Here is a 21613-nt window from a genome sequence, read left to right as displayed (position 1 = left end):
GGGCAGGTATTAACAATAAAATTATTGGTCCTTATTTTTTTGAGCACAGTTCGTCTCTATCATTTCCAATTATCGAATGTAAAAAGTGGTACTTTTAAGGAGACGAATATAACTCTTTTTTTAGAGAATCCTAAATCAGCGCCGTGACAAATGGAAAATTTTTTATATTTAATGTTTAATCCTTATTAGATTGATAAAACAATTAAACTGCTTACCGTTTTTTTTTATTTTCCAAAAATCACATTCGTTATTTTGCTTTTTGTGTTAATCAACGATTTGTTTTAGTTCAATTTTTCAAAATTGCTAATGTGGCATTTTCGACAGTTCATATTGGTATAATTTTAACACATTCATATTCTTAATTGAAAAGAAGAAAAATAAAATAATTTTAATTATGTGTACAGAAAAGGTTTAAAAGTATTTTTATAAAAGTATGTATTGCTAGAAAATTCATGTAATTAGAAACGTAAAAAACACAAAAGTTAAAAATAATCATAATACATTAATTATGGAACTTCACGTCCTGTAGATAATTTAAGTACTGTCATGACCCTCAATTGTTGTAAAATAATGGTAAATTAAAAGTTTTAAATTTTGAATTAAACGGTATTATTGTCTTCAGTTGCGTCGGGTTCTGGAAGACAATCTCTGGCAGTATTAGATGTTGGTAAAGATTGGTAATATTGGTGGTATGGCCTAGGTATTAAGTTTTGTTCCCATAGTGACAAGAGGTTTTTTTCTTTGTATCCGTGATTGGGAGCCTTTCTTCGTATACTTAAACGGGGTTTATACTATTTTGTTTGCCTCTTTTTTGTTTGGTTTCAAGAGATAAAAGTTTCCGTCAATGCTAGCCTTCATGAAAAGTTTCTTCATAAAGTGCCCCACCGAAAGAACTTCTAGTAAGCAATAAGTCACACAATTGTGAATACGTACTTTTTGTTCTTGTCAACAATGTTTAGTATTTTCGACAGTTTGCACACTGTCCCCAACAATTATAGAGGTATAAATTCAATGAACACCGCACTTAAGATTTCCATAAAAGTCCTAACCAACAAAATCAATAAACTAACAACTTTATCAGATGAACAACAAGGATTCAGATCCGGAAGATCCTGCGTAGACGCCGTATTTGTACTAAGACAAGTCACAGAAAAGCCCATCGAATACAATAAACCAGCATATCTTTGTTTTATGAACCTGACGAAGGCTTTCGATCGCATCCAAGTTGAAGACGTCTTACACCTAATGTATAAAAGAAACATACCAATCAATATTATACAAACCATTGAAAACATCTACTTCCATAATCAAATACAGGCAAAGATAAATGGAGAACTAACACAGTGTATACCAGTACAAAGTGGAGTCAGACAGAGTGACTCGTTAAGCCCACTTCTGTTTAATATAATAACTAACAAAATAATACAAGCAGTACGTAAAGGTCATGGTTACAGAATGCAGAATAAAGAAATTCAAATATTATGTTATGCAGACGATGCGGCATTAATCGTAATGACACAAGAGGAGCTCCACAGATTAACACATAGCTTCAATACAACAGCCAAGAAGTACAATATGATAATATCAGCAAAAAAAACCAAATGTATGACATCCAAGTACCCACTACGATGTAAAATCAAAATAGATGGGAATAAATATAACTAGTTATGGAGATGTAAAAGAACAAGTACGACAGCAAAGCTTAAAAGCAAGTAAAGCGGCGGGATCTCTTAATGAGACAATCTGAAAGAACAAACACCTAAGACAAGGTACAAATAAGAAGCAAAGCAGCAATTAGACCTATATTAACATACACGGCGGAGACAAGACCTGACACATCTAAAGCAAGACGACTACTAGAAACAACAGAGATGTAAATACTCCGACGACTATCAGGGAAAAGTCTGTTGGATGGGGAGAGAAGCGAAAACATAAGAAGAGCATGCAATATAGAAGACATACAAGGATGGGCGACACAGGAGTGGAATGAAAACATTGGTAGAATTAAAATTAGTAGAATACATTAGTAGCAGAGGATAGGATAGTATGAATAGCACGAGATAAGTCACCAAATGCACGAAGAAGTATTGGCAGACCAAGAAAAAGATGGTGCGATAATTTAAATAATTTAGGAGGAAAATATTGAAGAAGAAACAGGCTTTAAAGACTACATACAAGAAGGAAGAAGAAGACAGTTTGCAGATTATAATTGAATAATTGTATCAATTACAACACAACTAATGAATGTGACACATTCGTCATTTTGCGTTATACAAATACGGCTTTAGTTATATTTTGTACAAAACAAAAGTATCGAATATTCCATTTTCGTGCAGTATATTCGATATTTTGACCAAAACAAAATGACAAAATGTTCATATTCGATAGTTTAAACAGAATATTTCCTGCGTTCCTTATCAAGCTACAATTTTAATATTTTCCTACAAGGTGTATCACGTCTAATGCAAGGATAAGGTATCGAATTTGAAAAACCCGATTTTTCACATTCGATAGTTGGAAATGATAGGGACGAGTTGATGGTGAGGTTTATCTATATTTTTTAATTAACTTTTTAGTACCTACATTTCGAAGATTTTTTCCTGAGATCCAAATGAGATAGATCGATCTATTTACTACCAACAATACGGAGATCCACCGCATTTTGCACGTATAATTAGAAATTATTTAAACTAGATTTTTCCCAATAAGTAGATTGGAAGACGTGGAACGATCGAATGGCCGGCTAGATTCCCCGATTCGACTCCTCTCAATTACTTTTTATGGGGTTATTTAAAATCTAAAGAAAAGAAAAGAAGAAATTATGGAAAGAATACATCCAAGACAAAACACAACAAAAATATGAAAATTATAAGAGACAAAGAACAAAAGTTAAAGAGATAGTTAAGAAAGAGAAAAAGAAAAGTTGGGAAAAATTCGGGGGAAAAATGGAAGAAAACAGCACAGAAAACGTAAAATTATTTTACAGAACACTGAAAAACCTAAGAAGCAACAAAGAAACGAAACTGAAACAAATAATGAACAAGGAAGGAACAATAATAAACGACGATAAGACAATAATGGAAAGATGGAGGGAACATTTTCAGCTGATACTGAATGGAAATCAAGCGAATACAATGAAGAAGGAAAGCCACAACAGGAGAGTATCCATGAGAAACACGGAAAATCCAGAAACTATAGAAAAAGAAGAACTGGAAGAAGCAATAAGAAAGATAAAGGTTGGAAAAGCACCAGGAAGCGATGAAGTAGCACCAGAAATATATAGGAGTAAAAGCAAAAGAAAAATTGTTATACATATATAACCTAATATGGAAGAGAAAAGTAATACCCAGAGAATGGACAAATGCAGTAATTATACCTATATACAAGAAAGGAAACACAAGAGACTGTAGGAACTATAGAGGTATATCACTACTATGTGTAGCAGCAAAAGTATACGAAACCATAATAGAAAGGAAAATTAGAAAAGAAATAGAACATAAATTAGAGGATGTACAAAGTGGATTCAGGAAAGGACACAACACACAAGACCATATATTCACCATGCAACAAGTAATAGAAAAAGCCTTGAAGAAAAATAAAGAAATACATCTGAGCTCTATAGACATGGAAAAAGCATTCGACTCAGTCAAAAAGAAAAGATATATGGGAAAGCCTAAAGAAGAAACAAGTAAGTGAAGAACTGATAGAAGCAACAAAGAGTATATACATGAAAACAACAAATACAGTAAAAATGTTAAATATACAGTCAGAACCATTTGAAACAACCCAAGGAGTTAGACAAGGGGGAAGTCTCAGCCCAGTACTATTCATAAATGTAATAGATGAGATAGTGAAAGAATGTAAGAAAACATTCAAGAAATACTGCATCGGTTGGAACAGAATGCAAATGATAAAAGCTGAGATGTGTATATTTGCAGACGACATAGTATTAATTGCGGAAACTGCAGAAAAACTGAAATACAACTTAGAGAAATGGAACCTAGAAGCAAGCAAATACAACTTAAACGTAAACAAAGAGAAGACTCAAATAATGAAAATATCAAGGAAACAAGGGACGGAAGATCAAATAGAAGTAATGATAGACCAACAAAAAATAATACAGACAAATTCATACAAATACTTAGGAACAGTAATCAACAACAAAGGAGACATCGAGGATGATCTTAACAACAGAATGGAAAACACAGGAAAACTATTCCAAGCACTAAATAGGGGATTCCTTAATAACAAAGAAATATCAACAAAGACCAAGATGACAATATACAAAACAATATATAGACCTACAGTGACATATGGAGCAGAAAATTGGATATTAAACAAAAGACATCAGAGCAGAATTCAGGCAGCAGAGATGAAATACCTCAGAAGAACGATAGGAGTAAAAAGAACTGATAGAATCAGAAATGAAGAAATAAGAGAAAGACTCAAAATCAAACCGATACTCGAGTCAATCAAAGAGAAAAAATTGGCATGGTTCGGACATCTAACCCGGATGGACAATAATAGACAAGTTAAAAGAGTGTGGGACGCCAAACCAATAGAGAAGAACAGAAGAGGAAGACCCATTAAAGAATGGAACAGTGACATCTCGCAGATACTACAGAGTAAGGGTAAGACTTGGCAGGAAGCAACACAGCTGGCATCCAATAGGAATGGAGAAAGTTCGTTAAGAGCTAGGACACCTCAGAAGACTGTCAAATAGTGTAATGTAATGAATTGTATTTTAAACGGCCCAACACCGAAAGGTACAAATGGGTCTACTGATTAAGTAAGTAAGTAAAATCTAAAGTATATTTTAATAGACCCAATAGTATTGCTGATTTAAAAGTTAAAATAATGGAAGAAATTAACAGAATAACCAGATAGGTCGTACAAAATGTTGTACAGGAATTCGAATCGCCTCGGTTATAGTCAAGAAGAGAATGGTGGTCATTTTGACCATTTAATTTAATTGTAAAGTACATTGAAAAATACATTTAAAATATTATGTGATATTATTATCTCCATTTAACCTAAAGTTTTGTGATATAGACATTATCAAAATTTTACATCTTAAAAATCAATTTTCTCAAATTTTGTGATATAGACATTACCAAAATTTTACATCTTAAAAATCAATTTTCTCAGTTATGATTCCACAAACTTATAAAACTTTATACTGCTAAACAGAGGACTAAAATCCCTTTCTAACAAGGTGCCATACGACCCCCTTTATTATTTAAAATTTTCGAGGGGGTGCTTATAATTCAAAGAAGGTGCTGGAGGGATATAATATTTTCATACTGTAGATTGTCAATTTAAGAATAAAAATCAACCTATTTCAGATTTTTTTTACATTTTGTAGGAGATGTAAAGAAGCTTATGAGGAATTGACAGGTAAAAATTTTTGGGCATTAAGATCAGAGGTGAAGTTGAAAAAAATACTGAAGAGGGGGGTGAAAGATAAGAGCGTAACACATAAACAGTTAAATATTATGAACATTTATTTATAAAGAATGGCTTTATGTAGACTGAGGAGGATAAAAAGGTGTTTAAATAACAAGAAAAAAAATTGATAATGAGATATGGATGTAAGGGAAGTTGTAGAAGAGGGGAGAAAGTCACGATGGAACGAGACATGGCGATTAATGCAGTTGGGACTTCCCTGCAGGTTTTTAATTACGTCCAGGTCTTTATATAAGTCCAGTAGTATAAAGTTTTTTTGGGGCATACTATGAATCAGAGATACATCGTCTGGAATATTGAGAGTGTGGTTGTTGAGAGAAAGTGGAAGTGTTTTACAGGCTCTTCCTATGTAGGTAGCATCACAATCTGGACATTTTAGTGTTTCTACACCGCTACGATTCATATAATTGATAGGTCCTTTTAAGATAAATAGTCACTGACTTCAATTATTGGGTACTTTGAATGAAATATAGATATTTCTCTATATTTCAGAAAGACTCTCATAATGATATGATAATGAAGAATAGTTCTCAGCAGCCAGTTCTCTCCCGGAGAACTGGCTGCAGTCAACATTTATCACGATGTTGAAGAAACCAAATGCCCAGATATGTGATGACTACCGGCTTATAAGCTTGATTAATCATGTCACTTAAGCGTTCACTAAGATCATTCATAGAAGAATATATGATAAATGTGAGTCAAATATTGATAGATCACAGTTTGGCTTTCGGAAAGCACTTGGAACTAGAGAAGCAATTTTCGCTTTCCAGGTGCTTATTCAGCGGTGTAGAGACGTTGATAAGGACGTGTATTTGTGCTTTGTGGATTTTAGAAAAGCTTTTGACAATGTCAATCATGAACAATTGATAGATATTCTGCGAAAGACAGGTATTGACGACAAGGACATTCGAATTGTGGCAAACATATACTGGGGTCAAACAGCAAGAGCAAAAATTGGCAACGAACTCACTGAAAGTGTGCAGATCAAAAGAGGTGTCCGTCAGGGGTGTATATTATCCCCATTCCTATTCAATGTTTATTCCGAAGAAATATTTAACAAATGTATGGAAAATGCAAATGAGGGCATAAAAATAAACGGCGAGTTAACAAACAATATAAGATTTGCCGACGACACGGTGATCCTTGCCAGTACCATAGACGAATTACAGCAGGTAATGGAAAGAGTTTATTCAGTTAGTAAGGAATACGGCCTGAGCCTCAACTTCAAGAAGACAAAGTGGATGCTGATAAGCAGGAAGCAACAGCCTGCTCGACAGTTACGGAGAGGTAACATACTAATTGACCATGTAGAATCTTATGTGTACCTTGGCACCAACGTAAAAGCAAAATGGGAACAGACCACAGAAATTAAGGCGAGAATAGAACGAGCTAGAGCAGCATTTAGCAATATGAAAAAGCTCCTCATAAGCAGGGATTTGTCTCTTCCCCTAAAACTACGTCTAGTTAAATGCTACATTTTTCCGATCTTACTGTATGGTGTGGAGGCCTGGACGCTAACGGAAACGCTCACGAGAAAACTAAAAGCATTCGAAATGTGGGTGTACCGACGCATTCTTCGTATATCCTTGACCGAACATGTCACCAACATAGAGGTAATCAAAATAATCGAAAAGGAGAAAGAAATCGTGAATACAATTAAACAAAGAAAGCTTGAATATTTAGGCCACATATTGAGACACGATAAGTACCGTCTACTGCAATTGATTGTCCAGGAAAAATAGACAGTAAGCGAGTGCCAGGCAGGAGAAGACACTCGTTGCTCCAAAATCTGAGGAAATGGTTCGGGCTCACATCGGTCGAACTATTCAGAAGCGCCGCAAACAAGATCAGAATTGCCATGTTAATAGCCAACGTTTGCAAAGGACAGGGCACTTGAAGAAGAAGAAGAATGAAGAATAACAAGGTTTAATGGTAAGGTCTCTGAGCAACGCAGTCTCTTGTAGGGTTTTAAGACGTCTTCCATAGATGAGTTTATTGATTAGGTTTGGATCGTATCCGTTATTGACTGCTATTTGGCAAAGGGTTTTAAATTATTTGTTGTAGTTAAACTGAGATACTGAAATAGTTTCTGAATGATGAAAGTAAAGTGAAAAGCTGTTTAGTCATATGACAATAATTTTACCTCTTACAGATTGAATAAATTTGATTTAAAAAAACTCTATTGTTTTATTTAATTTGTATATATAGTAGACAGTAATAGGCCAGTCTACTAAAGTTGCATATAGTAGACAATAATAGGTCAGAATATCGAAGGCAAGAAAGCCACAAGTCGATTGCATATTTGTTGGCCAAATAATTTTTGTTAATAATATAAAGGATCATTATTTTTCGAAAAGCAATAGATAAAGACATTGGCAGCCAATGATGAAGGGAATAGATATCTATTTAAATCAATATCACGAAGGTCTTCGAGAACTACACTTATGGTGCTATATACAGCAATCAGAGATCTATTGCATAAACTGTACGAACTCTATTTTTAAATATTTTATTGCATTGACTCATCATGCATAAGCAAAAAATAATAAACTGTCACTTACCGTTCTGGCTTGAAGCCAAGCGCAAGTTGCATAGTTCTAAAAAAAAAGCAATCAACTAGTTATTATAGAATTATGAAATTTGTAGCCAAATATTCAAACAAAATACTTATTAATTAACTACCTTAACCTCATCCCCTTGGTCGAAATTTCCTTCTCTTAATTGATCTATTTGGTCTTCAGTGGCACCTGTTAGTACTTTACAGTTGTTGTGGACGGATTTGCGTACCTTGTTCATATGTGGACCAAGTTTCTAAAAATAAAAAATATTGTGTTAATATACTGTGACTGGAAGTCTTATAAATGATATAATTATTATGTAGATATTTATTTATATGTAGACCACATGGCTAAAAGGTGGGTAATGAAGGAGCGCATTACAACAGGACCAAATAAGTTGGATCGATGGAGTAACATTTAAAGATTGGTTTGCTACACATTTTCTTTCAATCTTAAAGAAACAAGAAGGTAAAAAAGTAGTTATCGGTGACAATCTTAGAGCACATGTGAGCTTAAACGTGGTCAGGTTTTGTAAAGAGAATAATATCCAAATCGTATGCTTTCCTCCAAACTCCTTGCAACTAACACAATCACTTATGTGGCTTCTTTTAGGCCTCTCAAAAGTACGTGGCGACAGATATTCTTATCGCATGAAATTAATCTGATAGTGGCAAAACTGCTGCCACAGTACCCAAAGATAATATTCCAAGACTGCTAAAGAATCTTTGGATACCTTAGAGTTTCATCACAAGGAAAACTTAAAGTCTGGTTTTAAAAAGACCGGCGTACATTTCTTTGAAAAAGGGGAGGTTTGAAGCGCTTGCCTTCGAACAATGTGACATTTAATTTGGATTTAGAAGGACAAACATTTATCCGCCATTTGAAATAGAACGACTCAGCTACATGATGAAGAAACTACAAGAAGAATATACCAAGGCTGGCCTAGATATTAACCTCACGAAAACAGAGTACCTATCTACAAGTGAAGAAGACATAGAAGATCTACAGATTGATGACAACGTAACAATCAAAGGAAAGGATAAATTCAAATACCTGGGGTTTATAATCACGAAAAAGGCAACAACAGAGGAAGAAATTACACAAAGATTAGGACAAACAAGAACAGCAATCCGACAACTTAACTCAGTATGGTGGGATAGACACCTAAATATGAAGACAAAAACGCAGATTTATAAAACATTAGTGCGAAGTATTATGACATATGGAACTGAAAATTGGATCATAAACAAGAAAAATAGCAGTAAGATAGTAGCAACAGAGATGGAATGCCTGCGAAGATGCTGCAGAGTAACAAGAATGGACAGGAGAAGTAATGACGAAATAAAGCAAAGAACATCAATAGACATACTAACATATATAGAACAAAAAAGACTAAAGTGGTATGGACATGTAAGAAGAACTAGCGACAGCAGATGGATAAAAAGAATAACCGAATGGAGCCCCATAGGAAGGAGGAAAAGAGGACGACCCCGAAAATCCTGGAGGAACGAAGTAGACGACGCCATGAGTAAGAGAGGACTAAACGATGATGAATGGAACAACAGAGAGAGATGGAAACGGTTGAGCGAGGGAAGGCAGTGAATAACTGTAGAATCCCTAAATATATATATTGAAATAGAAAAGGCAAGAACTTATTAAACCCCGATTTAAGAAACAAAAAAAAATAGACTTTTTTGCTGGTAAAAGCATAGAAGCTAACGATATTATTCAGTATCAAGAAAAACAAGTGAATCAAAAAGGTCAAAAAAAAAAAAAGAAAAGAAAATGAACAACGAGAAGAAAAAACAGAAAAAAAGGGAAAAAAAAGCAACAGACTGATTTAGAAAAGAAATAAGAAGTTAATAGACAAAATGGTTCTTTCAACGGACGAAAAAGAGGAAATTAACACAATCAGTGGTCTCCAAGAAAATTACACAAATGTCGATCCAATGCATCTACTTCTTTCAGTGCCATAAAACCCTTGGAACAAAACAAAAAAGGAGAATTAAAGTCAAATGTTCAAGAAGGAAACTTCGTTGTTGTTGAATGGAATAATCTACAGTTCCCTGGGATAGCTTTTAATGTGTCAGAAGAAGGTGCTGTTGTCGAATGCATGAAACGTACCGACAAGGTCTGGAAGAGGCTAAAAGAAAAGGAATATTTTATGTTACAAATGGAGTACTATTAAGAAAACAATCAAACCTTCAAAACTGTTATAAAGAGGAGTGTTTTCTGTCAGTAATTTGTAAAATACATGAATTGTTTGCTAAAACTTTATTTTTGTACCTTTTCTAATAAATCCTCATTAGAAATAAATTTCTTTGTTATATAAATATCCTGTTAAGAAATAAACGCATGTCTGTCATTAACTGTAGCTATTTGTATGATGAAAGTATATAATAATAATAAAGATGTACAACCGCCGTATTAAACCTTATTACATGGCGCAGTTTTGTGATCAATGATGCCTGCTGCTTATAAATGAAAATGAAAACAAGAAATTGTTAGAATTAAAACAATACGGAGTTAAGAATACCTTAACGATTATTATTTAAAGGTAACGTGGCTGAAAACCAGGCCAGTGGCAAGGCGGAAAAGGAAGACAAAGTAAAAATTGCTCTACTGCTAAATTTTGTGGGAGATGAAGGACTTGACATGTTAAAGTTAACGGATGTCTAGAGAAAATCGTATGATACAGTATTGGGTGAATTAGGCAATTACTTCACCCCTAAAAAGAATCTGATCTACGAAAGACTTTTATTCTACAATAGAAAACAAGAGGAAGGAGAGCTATTTGATACTTAAAATTGGAAACAAATTGTGAATTTGGAGATGCTTTAGATTTGATGATCAGGGATAGATTAGCTTTAGGAACAACCAATGAAAATCTAAAAGAAAAAATGTTGCGGAATTATCAGTTAACCTTACAAAAGGCATATTAAATGTGAAGAGCATATTAAATTTTAAAAATACAATTTAAAGAAGTTCAGTCAAGTAACATACTGAATATTCGTTCTGTAAAATGAGGAAATAGTAATCAAAGGGCAAGGGCAAAAGCTTCAAATAAAAATTTAAATACTGGAACAGGCAAAAGATGGAAACAAGAGGAAAACTCAAGGAAAAGTGGTCCGTGAGTACAGGATCGTAAGAGAAGTTCAGGATTCAGGAGATTCAAAAAGTAGATATGTACAGTGAACAGGAAGAATTTATGGTAATATTATTTGAGTTAACTAAAATAAAAAAAAATAAGGAATTGTCTAGAAGATTAGTAATTGAACAATATGAAATAGACTTTAAAATAGATACAGATTCACAGGTAAATATTATATCAATCTACTTTTGAATATAATCAATAAAAATAAATCATAAGATAAATCAGTGCAAAATGAGGTTAAAAGCTTATGAGGATTTAAAATAAAACCTGTTGGTATTATTACATTAAAATGTTTATTTTAGGGAAAAATATTTCAACTAGAATTTGTTATAGTTAGAGATAACCCTATGCTAATTTTAGGTTTAAAATCATGTTTAGATATAGATTTAATACAAACAGTAGATAACATAGATTTAAATATAGCAAAAGATGACTTTATTAAACAAAATATTATTGATACAGTTCGTTCGCTATATCTTTGCACATGTATGAAATTATTCACGAACTATTTTTAAATTTTGTCTCATTTCTACTCACAGAATATAAAATGTTAAAATTAAGCCGCTTGTCCAACATTTAATAATACATCAGACAAAGACAGTAATATAATAACAGTCTATGATAAATTCTTATCATTAAACCTGCTTATTGTCAACTTCACAGCGTTGTGGTGTTTACAAAAATTATATTCATATTGTTTAATTTTCCATTACATTTTCGTGCCTTGAGTTTATAAATTTTCACAAAAAGAGTTGTTATAACAACTAACTATTCACTTAGTATTGGATTCCTTGATGTAAGTATAAATTTTGCAGTTAAATTTTCTTACCTTTAATAATTGATGTATTATTTTTGAATCTGGCTAAAACTCTGTCTAACGGATCGATATAAAACATTATTTGTTGTCATAAATATCAAACAAATATCAAACAGAATATTTTTCAACGTTTTTATATTTAGAATATGCCTGGAAATACATTAAATTCTCAATCCCAGTAACTGGTGCTGAATTTTTATGAATATTTTGAGTTGGAAAAAAGGAACGGAGGACCCTTATTGGCATATTTGGCTTGTGTTCAAGAGGTATTGTAATGAATTGTATGTTGTTTAATAATTTACCTATCATAAAATTGTTTTTAATTTAAGGGGGTAGTTGCTGCCATGAAAATATCACGGCGTACAGTATGAACAATTAAAAAACGAAAAGAAAGCAATCCTGTCCTTTCAAGTCCAGGCAAAAGTAGACGTCGTCGTAAAAGCTGTCTGAAGGAACTAAAATGGCAATACGAATCACTGTGTACAATATGTACCTACAAAGCAAGTATAAGTTCATATTCTACAAAATAAAAACGATCTAGTTTATACCCCAGCCATTAGATGTTTCACCTCAAAATTAACACATCCAAAATAGTTTTACTATTATTACTAGTTTTTATTTTTTTTTTGAAAAGCATGTTAGTCTACAAAGTTTGAAATGTGAATTAGAGGAAAAAAAGTTGTTACTATGGGAAAAACATCCTTGAGCATTGTACTGAGAGATATAGGATTTAAATATAAAAAGAATGACAATCGAAGATCATTATTCCAACGAACCAATATTGCTGGTTTAAGAGCAAAATTCATTCGTGAGTACTTTGAAAACCTGGAAAGTGTGCATCCAAGAGAACTTGTTTTTTTTTGGATGAAACATGGATTTATTCAAAAGGAAATAAAATAACTTCCTGGCAAGACACTAGTAGCAAAAGTGTACGTAAACCAGAAGGTTTTGATGGTAAACGTTTCATAATTGTTCACGCTGGTTCTTCTAAAGGATTTGTTTCTGAAGCAAGTTTATTGTTTTGTTCTAAGTCTAAACATATTGATTACCATGGAGAAATGAACAACGACATTTTTACTAAGTGGATAAGGACACAAGTAATTCCCAATTTAGAAGAACCATCGTTGATTGTAATGGATAATGCTCCATATCATAGTGTTCTTTTAGAAAAGCAACCTACCACTGATTCAAAATTTGACCCAAAATTTACAAAACCTTACAAGTTGCAAAAGTGAATAAAAAAGAAAATGTGTATGTTATTTATGAGTTACTAAGAGAGCATGGTCATGAAGTGTTGAGACTACCTTCTTAGCATTGCGAATTCAACGCTGTTGAATTAATTTGGACAAATTGCAAGCTATATTACAATAAGCATATTGGTAGGGACGGCTATTCTGATAGTGCTGTTATAAATATTTGGAAAGAGGCGCTTAATCAATGTAATGGAGACATTTGGGAAAATATGTAAGACACACTCATGAAATTATTCAAAAGTGGTGTGTCCGAGAGCATAATATATAGTTGATGTTGATATTCAACCTATTATAATAAATCCTGGTGATAGCTCGGATTATGAAAGTGAAGGAAATATATAATTTTCATATTTTGTTTTTTTTTTCAATTTATTTTAATAATTTAATTATTTAGTCATATTTGTGGATAAAGGTTGTAACAAAGTAATTGATCCACTCTTTAGGCTAAAACAATGAAACCTTTTACACATAACTTTTCACACTTTATTTTGGAAACTACAGAGAAGTTCGATACACAAGTAAAAAAAATGATAAAAAACCAACTAGTATAAAAAATAAATACTAAGTCTCTAGGTATGCGAAATAAGGAAAGTCGTATTATTTTAGCATAACAGATTGAGCACTAATTTGTAACACCCTTTAAGTTTTCTACAAATTAATGTATTTTCAAAATTTTTCTTTTTCCATTATTTTTATTGTTTTGTTTTGTAAAGTTTAAAATTTTTTTTGTGTTAGTAACTTAGTTCGAAAAGCATGCACAAGAGTTTTTTATCTTTTAGGGCATTTTCTTATGCTTAAGCTTAAAAATGGAATGTCATATGTATACGATGTAAATGTTTAATATTGTATTTTGAATGAAAACTTTTTTCATCCAGTAAGTGGCTTCGGCTGTTGGATGCTTTGGTGTATAAATAAATAAATAAAAATGAGAATTTAAGTGGTTTGATCTTGGGTCTATCTTTCTCGACTACAGTATTTCAAATAGAGCGTTTCTTCCAATAATTATAATAACGTTGAATACGTAAAAAACTCAAAATTACGTTCAAAACAATTATATAATGAGTTTTTAACATCAAGTACAATAAATAAACAAAAAAACAATCACTACAAATACGTTTAACGGGATATTAAACATTTCCTAATTATTTCATGAATCTAGAAAAGACTTACGTTTGATTTATACGCTTTGATTTAATTCGTACAACTATGATGTGCAAAGATACAGCGAACGGAGTGTATATTCACTGGATTAGGTAAATGTCCTCAAAAATGTAAACTAAAACTCAAAAAGAATTTTGTTCCCGTAACTAAGCTCCCGCGAAGAGTCGCTTTAGCCATTAAGAAGAGATTAAAAAATCAAGTGTTAGATTTAGAAAAACGTGGTATTATATCTAAATTTGAGGGTTCTACAGAGTGGTTGAGCAATTTGGTTATAGTTGAAAAACCTGATAAAACATTAAGAATTTGTTTGAATCCTAGAGATTTAAACCAAGCACTTAAAAAAGAATATAGTTTAATACCTACTATTGAAGCGAAATACAAAAGAAGGTATAAGGGTAACTAAATTTAATTTTCTCTAGTTTCCAGACTCATTTTTTCTTTACAAAAATATTTTCTAAAAAATATCCGACATTTTCAGTCCTTCGACACAAATTTATTTTTAGTGTAGTATTTTTATTGCGAAAACACTTTTGTGGTCAAATAAATTGAAACTTAATATATTTAACCTATTTGTACATCAATTGATATAAAAATAAATAAAAAGATTTTTTTGAGTCATCAAATTTCTTGTTTGAAAATAATGGTTCGATAACAAACCGTTGCTGGAAGTCGACTTAGAAACTTGTCTGGTCATGAATTTCAACGTGACTCACACGCAGTTATTATTAAATTTTGTATTAGAAAGACGGGTATTCTAGCGAGTCATTCGACGTTGAACCAACAACTAGCAAATCAAATAAAAAATGTAAAGTATGTAGTGTGACAACTCCAAAATGGTCTACAATAACTGATCCAATCAGCACCACAGTCACATGAAATTGAAAAAGGGATAGAACTTGAGAACCGTGTTGCTGGAAAAACGTCTTACGAATGTTTCCAGCTCTTCTTCGATGATGAAGTTTACAACCTTATTATTAATTTTACTATAAAATATGCCACGATAATAACTGTCACTATTTTCATTTGACAAACGCATCACTGAAAAGGTTTTTGGGAATATTCATTCTTACAGGATATCACACCTTGCCACAAATGGATATGTACTGGAGCAAGGACCAGGATAAGAACGTGACATTTATTAGGAACTGTATGAGTAGAAATCAATTTCGGCGTATCAAAAAGTATATTCACGTAAGTGATAATACGGTGTTAGATAAAAATGATAAATTTGCAAAACTTCGCCACTTTTTCGACATAATGAATCGAAAATTCCTGCAATTTGGTATTTTCGCATATAATTTATCTATAGACGAAGAAATGATACCATATTTTGGAAGGCACTCTGCAAAAATGTTTCTAAAGGGAAAACCTGTGCATTTTGGGTATAAGTTATGGTGCCTCTGTTCATCTGATGGATACCTATTCCAGTTTATCCCCTACGGTGGTGGTAGCACAACAAAATCAGATTTAGGCTTGGGTGCTGATGTAGTAATAAAATTACTAAGTGTTCTAGAAACTCCCTCTAACCACAGGGTATTTTTTGACAACTTCTTTTCGTCTTATAGGCTGTTCACAATATTGTAAGGAAAGGAAATTTATGCAACTGGCATAGTGCGAGAAAATAGGATTAAAAAGTGTCCACTGGAAACTTCAAAAATTATTTCTAAAAAAGATAGGGGGTTTTTCGACTTCGTTTTTGACAAAGAAGCTGAGGTATCTGTAGTTAGATGGAATGATAACTCAGTCGTAACAGTAATCTCTAATAACTGTCCGGTCCATCCCATAGGCTTTGCAAAGAGGTACAATTGCAAGCAGCGCAAAGAAGTAAATATAAAAGAAATGGTGGTGGCCACTTTTTAAAAACGTAATTAATAGTTCCATTGTAAATGCCTGGAAACTTTTTAGATTGGCAAACAAAAGCTCCATTTCCCAAATCGATTTTCGGTCATATATTGCTGTTTGTCTAATGAAATCGGAAGATGAACAAGAAGAATCAGAACATAATGAAAATGAAGAAGATGAAAAGTCAACTGTACCGTTGACAATAAACATGGGCAGACCGTCGAAAAATGGCTTACCTGATGAAATCCGAAAAGATAAGATATGTCATTTAGTTATAAAGCATACAGAAAATGCAAGAAGAAGATGCAGGCAGGGTTATAACCATACTGTTTTTGTTTATCAAAAATATCAGGTCCATTTACACAATAAATGTTTTAAAACTTTTCACTAAAAATAAAATTGTATATTTCAATTTTTATATATCAGTTCCGCAAAAAAAGGTTCGAAAACGAACCATTTTTTTGTTATGACACCTGTCAGTATCAAAGTGCAAAATATTTTTTTTACGAATGTTTAAGTTTATTTTACCCTAGTTAATAAAAAATATTACATATTATTGCAGTATTTCTTTGTTTGGCGGTTAATGGATTAAAAACAAATGTTATTTTTCCGTTTTAGACTTTAAAGGGGGATTCTATCAAGTTTAGCTTAAGAAGAGGTCCAGTTGAGTTTGTGCATTTGGAACTCCGTTTAAAATTTGGAAATTTGATAGACTTTCATTCGGACTAAATACTGTTCCTGAATTTTTTCAAAGAATTAACTTACAAAACTTTGGTGATATTGATTGATGTTTCTCTGGATCTATTTTGATGATTTTTAATATTTCGAGATAGTCTTAAAGAACATGATAAAATCCTTAATAAAGTATTAGAACGTTCTAGAAATATTGTATTAAAATTTATTTTAAATAAGATACGGTATAGAATGTCTAAAGTATAATATTTGGGAAATAGTTTCGATAAAGATGGTATGAAATCTGACTTAGATAAAGTTAAAGCTATTATAAATTCGAAAGAACTCAATAATAAATAAGAGTTACAAAGAATACTCGGAATGATCAATTACCATCGCAATTTTATACGAAATTTATCGGATGTATCAGCCACATTAGGAAATTGTTAGAAAAGAATACACTTTGGATGTCGACTAGAAGCCACATACACTCATTTAATTTAATACAAAAGTTAATTTGCTCACCACCAGTTCTTGCAAATTTTGATGAAAATAATCCAATTCAAGTCAAAATGTGTCAAAATTCAAGTGTTGGATGTGTATTATTACGAGGTGCTATGTTTTTTCGACTTTATTTTATGAAATGGAATCTTGGACCCTAAAAATATCGTGAACAGAACACGTCATAAACAAAGAGGTTCTGAGAAGGATGAATAAAGAAATAGAAATTTTAAATATAGTTATAACAAGAAAATTGGAATATCTCGGACATATTATACGTGGAGAGAAATACACCTTGCTCCAACTGAATATGCAGGGAAAGATCCAAGGAAAGAGAAGCATAGGGAGGCGTAGAATGTCATGGCTGCGCAACCTGGTACGGATGTACATCAAATGAACTATTCAGAGCAGGCGTCTCAAAAGTCCGAATAGCTATGATTATTGCCAACCTCCACTGCGGAGATGGCACTTGAAGAAGATTACAAAATCTTAAACCTGTATCTTTGCTTCTAGATCTTTATCCGATTGTTAAATCAGATTTAGCCAGATTGAAAAAGAACTAAATGCAAACCTACGTTTTTGTACTAAATTTTATAATTATATTTATGGTAGAGCCATTAATTTCGATAATATTGACAGGCATAGCAGAAGTAGACTCTCCTAGACTACAACGTATAAGGGTGAAGTTATTAAAATTTGACTTAACTGTAGAATATAAACCAGGCAACCAGCATTTGTTGTATCGAAATTTTTTTAAGGAAGAGGTAGAGGATGATGCTTTTGTAACGGAAATTGTGCATACATTAAATATCATAGAAGAAAGGAGAGAGGAATTTATAGCTGAAGCTAAACAGGATAACAAACTTCAAATGAACAGAGATTTTTATTAAAAAGGGTGGCCGTCATGACGGCATTAGGAGAGAAAATGGCATTCTCTCTCCTGATGCCAAACATAATGTAGCTTCGCCTATTTTTTTTAAATTTTAAGTTGTTTGTCCTTGTGTAGTGTAGTGTAATGTATAATTTTATGCTTATGACATTCTTTGATTGTTGGATAGCCCGAAACTGACGAAATGCCCCTGAGGATGCTCTAGTGAGGGAAAGTACTTGAGCAAGATTTAATTAATAAAACTGTCCTCGATATCTGCCTTTTATTTGATCAAAGTTTATTTATTCGAGCATTCAACCTTATATCAATAATAAATTCGTTTAAGACTATGTTTGCCACTCACGGAATTTCTTAGAAAGTCGTATCTGATAATATGTTTTTTGGCTCTAAGTAATGTCGAGAATTCTCTAAGGAGAGGAACTTTAAATTTATGACATCTAGTCCTAAATATCCTAGAGCAAATGAGCAGGCGAAAGAGCCGTCCATATAGCTAAAAGTATTTTTAGAAAATTTTTAATAAAATCCTTTATAAAAGGTATATAAAAACCCAGTCGGGCTATGTTAAATAGACAAAACGTTTTCGGAATAAATATTCCATCATCAGTGTCCTAAAAAAGTATTTAACCACTTAATTAAAAAGAACACGAAATAATTAAAATTTTGACCAAGGTTAATGTAAAATGTGGTTAATACTTACAGGTTAATACATGAATGTAGCCACTAAATATGGAGGTAAAAACCCTTTAAAAATTACTAATTGAAATTTAGTTTACATTATTGCTTGTATAAAATTAAGATGGTAAAGTTACCGTTGGATTGGTAACATGGCGACATATGACTCTACATTAAGTTGCAAGTCTTGAGACGGTATGTCTACGAGGACTTTATAAAAGCAACTGATTGAAATGACAATCTTGACAGGTTATGACGGAAGTTGTAACAGAGCAGTCAGTGTAACTGTATGTGTCTATTTAAGACAGAAGCCAACGTTATTTAAAATTGTGAAAGTTAAAATAAAAATAAAAAAAATTATAACAGTGTAAACCATCAATGTTGTTGTTTTAAATTATGTATGTGAGATGAAACTGTAGTGAGAAAATTATGTGGTTATAGTTAGGCAACCAACTATACAAGTGTCAAGTGGTGTGGTGAAAAATATTCTAATATAAGGCCCTTTATGTTTCATTAACATTTGGTACCTGGAAAATGGAAACTAGACACACGTGGAAAGTTCGGTTCTTGAAAAAGTATAGGAATTAATATATTTAATATGTGAGAATGTTATTGAGTGAATGAATTAAAACTTTTGTAATATAAAGTTCATGTAAAATTTGACTTATATAAGGCCCTGTATGTCAAAAAGCAACATTTGGTACCTGGTAAATGTAAAACTTCTTGAGTTTCAAGTTCATGAATATAAATATCTGATTAAGTGTTAACGGACTGAGTGATGTAGTTATATTTTGTGTGTTAACAAATATATGAAATGGACAAAATTTGATGGTTGGAAGTGGTTTTGTAATATATTGATCGTAAAGTACTCAACTTATAACTTGAGAAAAGGCCCTATCTGTTATAAAGCAACACTAGGTACATAGGAAAAAAAAGATTAAGTTATAAGTTGGTAAGTTGAATGAACTATTGGTTTATAGTGACCATAATAGTAAAATGAAATTGTTGTAGGTGGCTCTGTTAAATTTAAGTAAAGAGGATGAAAATTAAGGTGTTTTTAAGAAAATTGTGATAAACGGTTTTGTCTATTTAACATAGCCCGACTGGGTTTTTATATACCTTTTATAAAGAATTTTATTAAAAAAAAATTAATATATGGTATACAGCCAACTACAGGAACTTAGTTTCCTTGTGGATTTTTATTTTTAGAAAGTGTGAAGATCTTCAGTTAACCTAATTAGAATATAGGAACATACCGCTATTAGGATCAGATAAATCCCCCAGCACAACTCTTAAATAGTCGTAGAATTTCTAGTTTTACATAAAAAATATTTACCAGAACACGTAGATCCAAAATATGAAAAGAATAAATTGGATAACAAAAAAAATTGTACAAGCACTACTATGATAGAAATGCCTCTACAAACGAAGAATTAAGTCGAGAAGATCATGTGGTTATAAGAGAAGATGAGCAATAGAAACCTGCTGTTGGTTAGACGATGTTTACAAGAGCCAAGATCATATGTTGTTGAGAAAGAAAATCAGACATTGGTAAGAAGAAATAGCCATCACTTGAGACCATCTAATAATATGCCTAAACATCATATTAAACTAGCGGATGATTTTGATCACAATTAAAATGATAGACCTTCAACATCAACGGCCTGTAAGAGTGAAATACCGAATCAGTTTCTTACCAGAAGTAAAATATTAATCAAACCTAGATACAATGATTTCGAAATGTACTAGTTTTGCAATCAGTATTATTAGTAGTATATTCTTAGTTTATTGGTGTAAGTTTTATGTTTTATTCAACGGAAAAGATGTCATGAGAATGAATAGCATTTGAATGTAAAGTTTTGACAGGACTATGACGTAAGGCGGCACGGGGCTCATGATAGACATGGAGGTTAAGCACTTTAGAATAGATTATCATTATACTGTATTACTTAAATTAATAATAATAAAGATGCACAACAGTCCGTATTAAACATTATTAGAGTATATTATAAAATTGTGATGACACAAGGTCAATGTTATAGGATATTACTTTAAGGGGACATACATTTTCCCTGCACAAAATGACAATTTCGTCGGATGGTTAAAACCGTAAAAATAATATAAATAAAAAAATTATCTTACATCTGGAGTTAGAAATGCACATCCATATTGTATACAACAGAATACGGCAAAACACAAAACGAATTTGTTCATTTTTTAGGTTCGATATGGTTTCACAGTGATTTAAAGTCTAAATAAAAAAAACTGGAAAGTTTATTTAAATATTTAGTAAACCAGTTTGCGGCTGCAAGTATTATCGCATTTTCTTCCGCAAGCAAACAGGATGTAATTACAATATATTTTTATAGGTTATTAATCAGGAGTATTAAAATGTAGATTAAACGACTAATCTAATAAATAATCAAATCAAATTTCAACGAAGTTTCTGTAGGTGTATTTTAAGTTCATTGACTGATTCAGTTCAAAATATTAAATTTTTTATTTTAATTTCATTTAGTTGTTTTTTGGGACGTTTCGTCTTCTTTTTCGTTGTTGTAATATTTTTTCGAGAAGGTTTTATCCATAGAATAGGTAAATACGTTACGAGCAAAGACCGAAATTGCCTAC

At 32.2% G+C, this 21613-nt stretch overlaps 1 protein-coding gene across 1 annotated transcript in view; it reads right to left on the bottom strand.

The window, feature by feature from the left end:
* Window positions 1–21283, bottom strand: part of LOC140449457 (uncharacterized) — a 58896-nt gene extending 37613 nt beyond the window's left edge. The window contains exons 1-3 of the mRNA XM_072542633.1: window positions 21128–21283; window positions 8149–8277; window positions 8028–8063 (exon numbers count right to left, since the gene is read on the bottom strand). Coding sequence (XP_072398734.1) covers window positions 8028–8063; window positions 8149–8277; window positions 21128–21199 — 237 coding nt within the window. The 5' untranslated portion in view covers window positions 21200–21283. The remainder of the gene's footprint in view (window positions 1–8027; window positions 8064–8148; window positions 8278–21127) is intronic.
* Between the last annotated feature and the right edge of the window lie 330 nt (window positions 21284–21613).

The sequence above is a fragment of the Diabrotica undecimpunctata genome, chromosome 9 (genome assembly GCF_040954645.1).
Source record: "Diabrotica undecimpunctata isolate CICGRU chromosome 9, icDiaUnde3, whole genome shotgun sequence".
Classification (NCBI taxonomy): Eukaryota; Metazoa; Arthropoda; class Insecta; order Coleoptera; family Chrysomelidae; genus Diabrotica; species Diabrotica undecimpunctata.
Note: the sequence above shows the minus strand (reverse complement) of the source record. Positions and strands in the feature narration are given on the sequence as shown.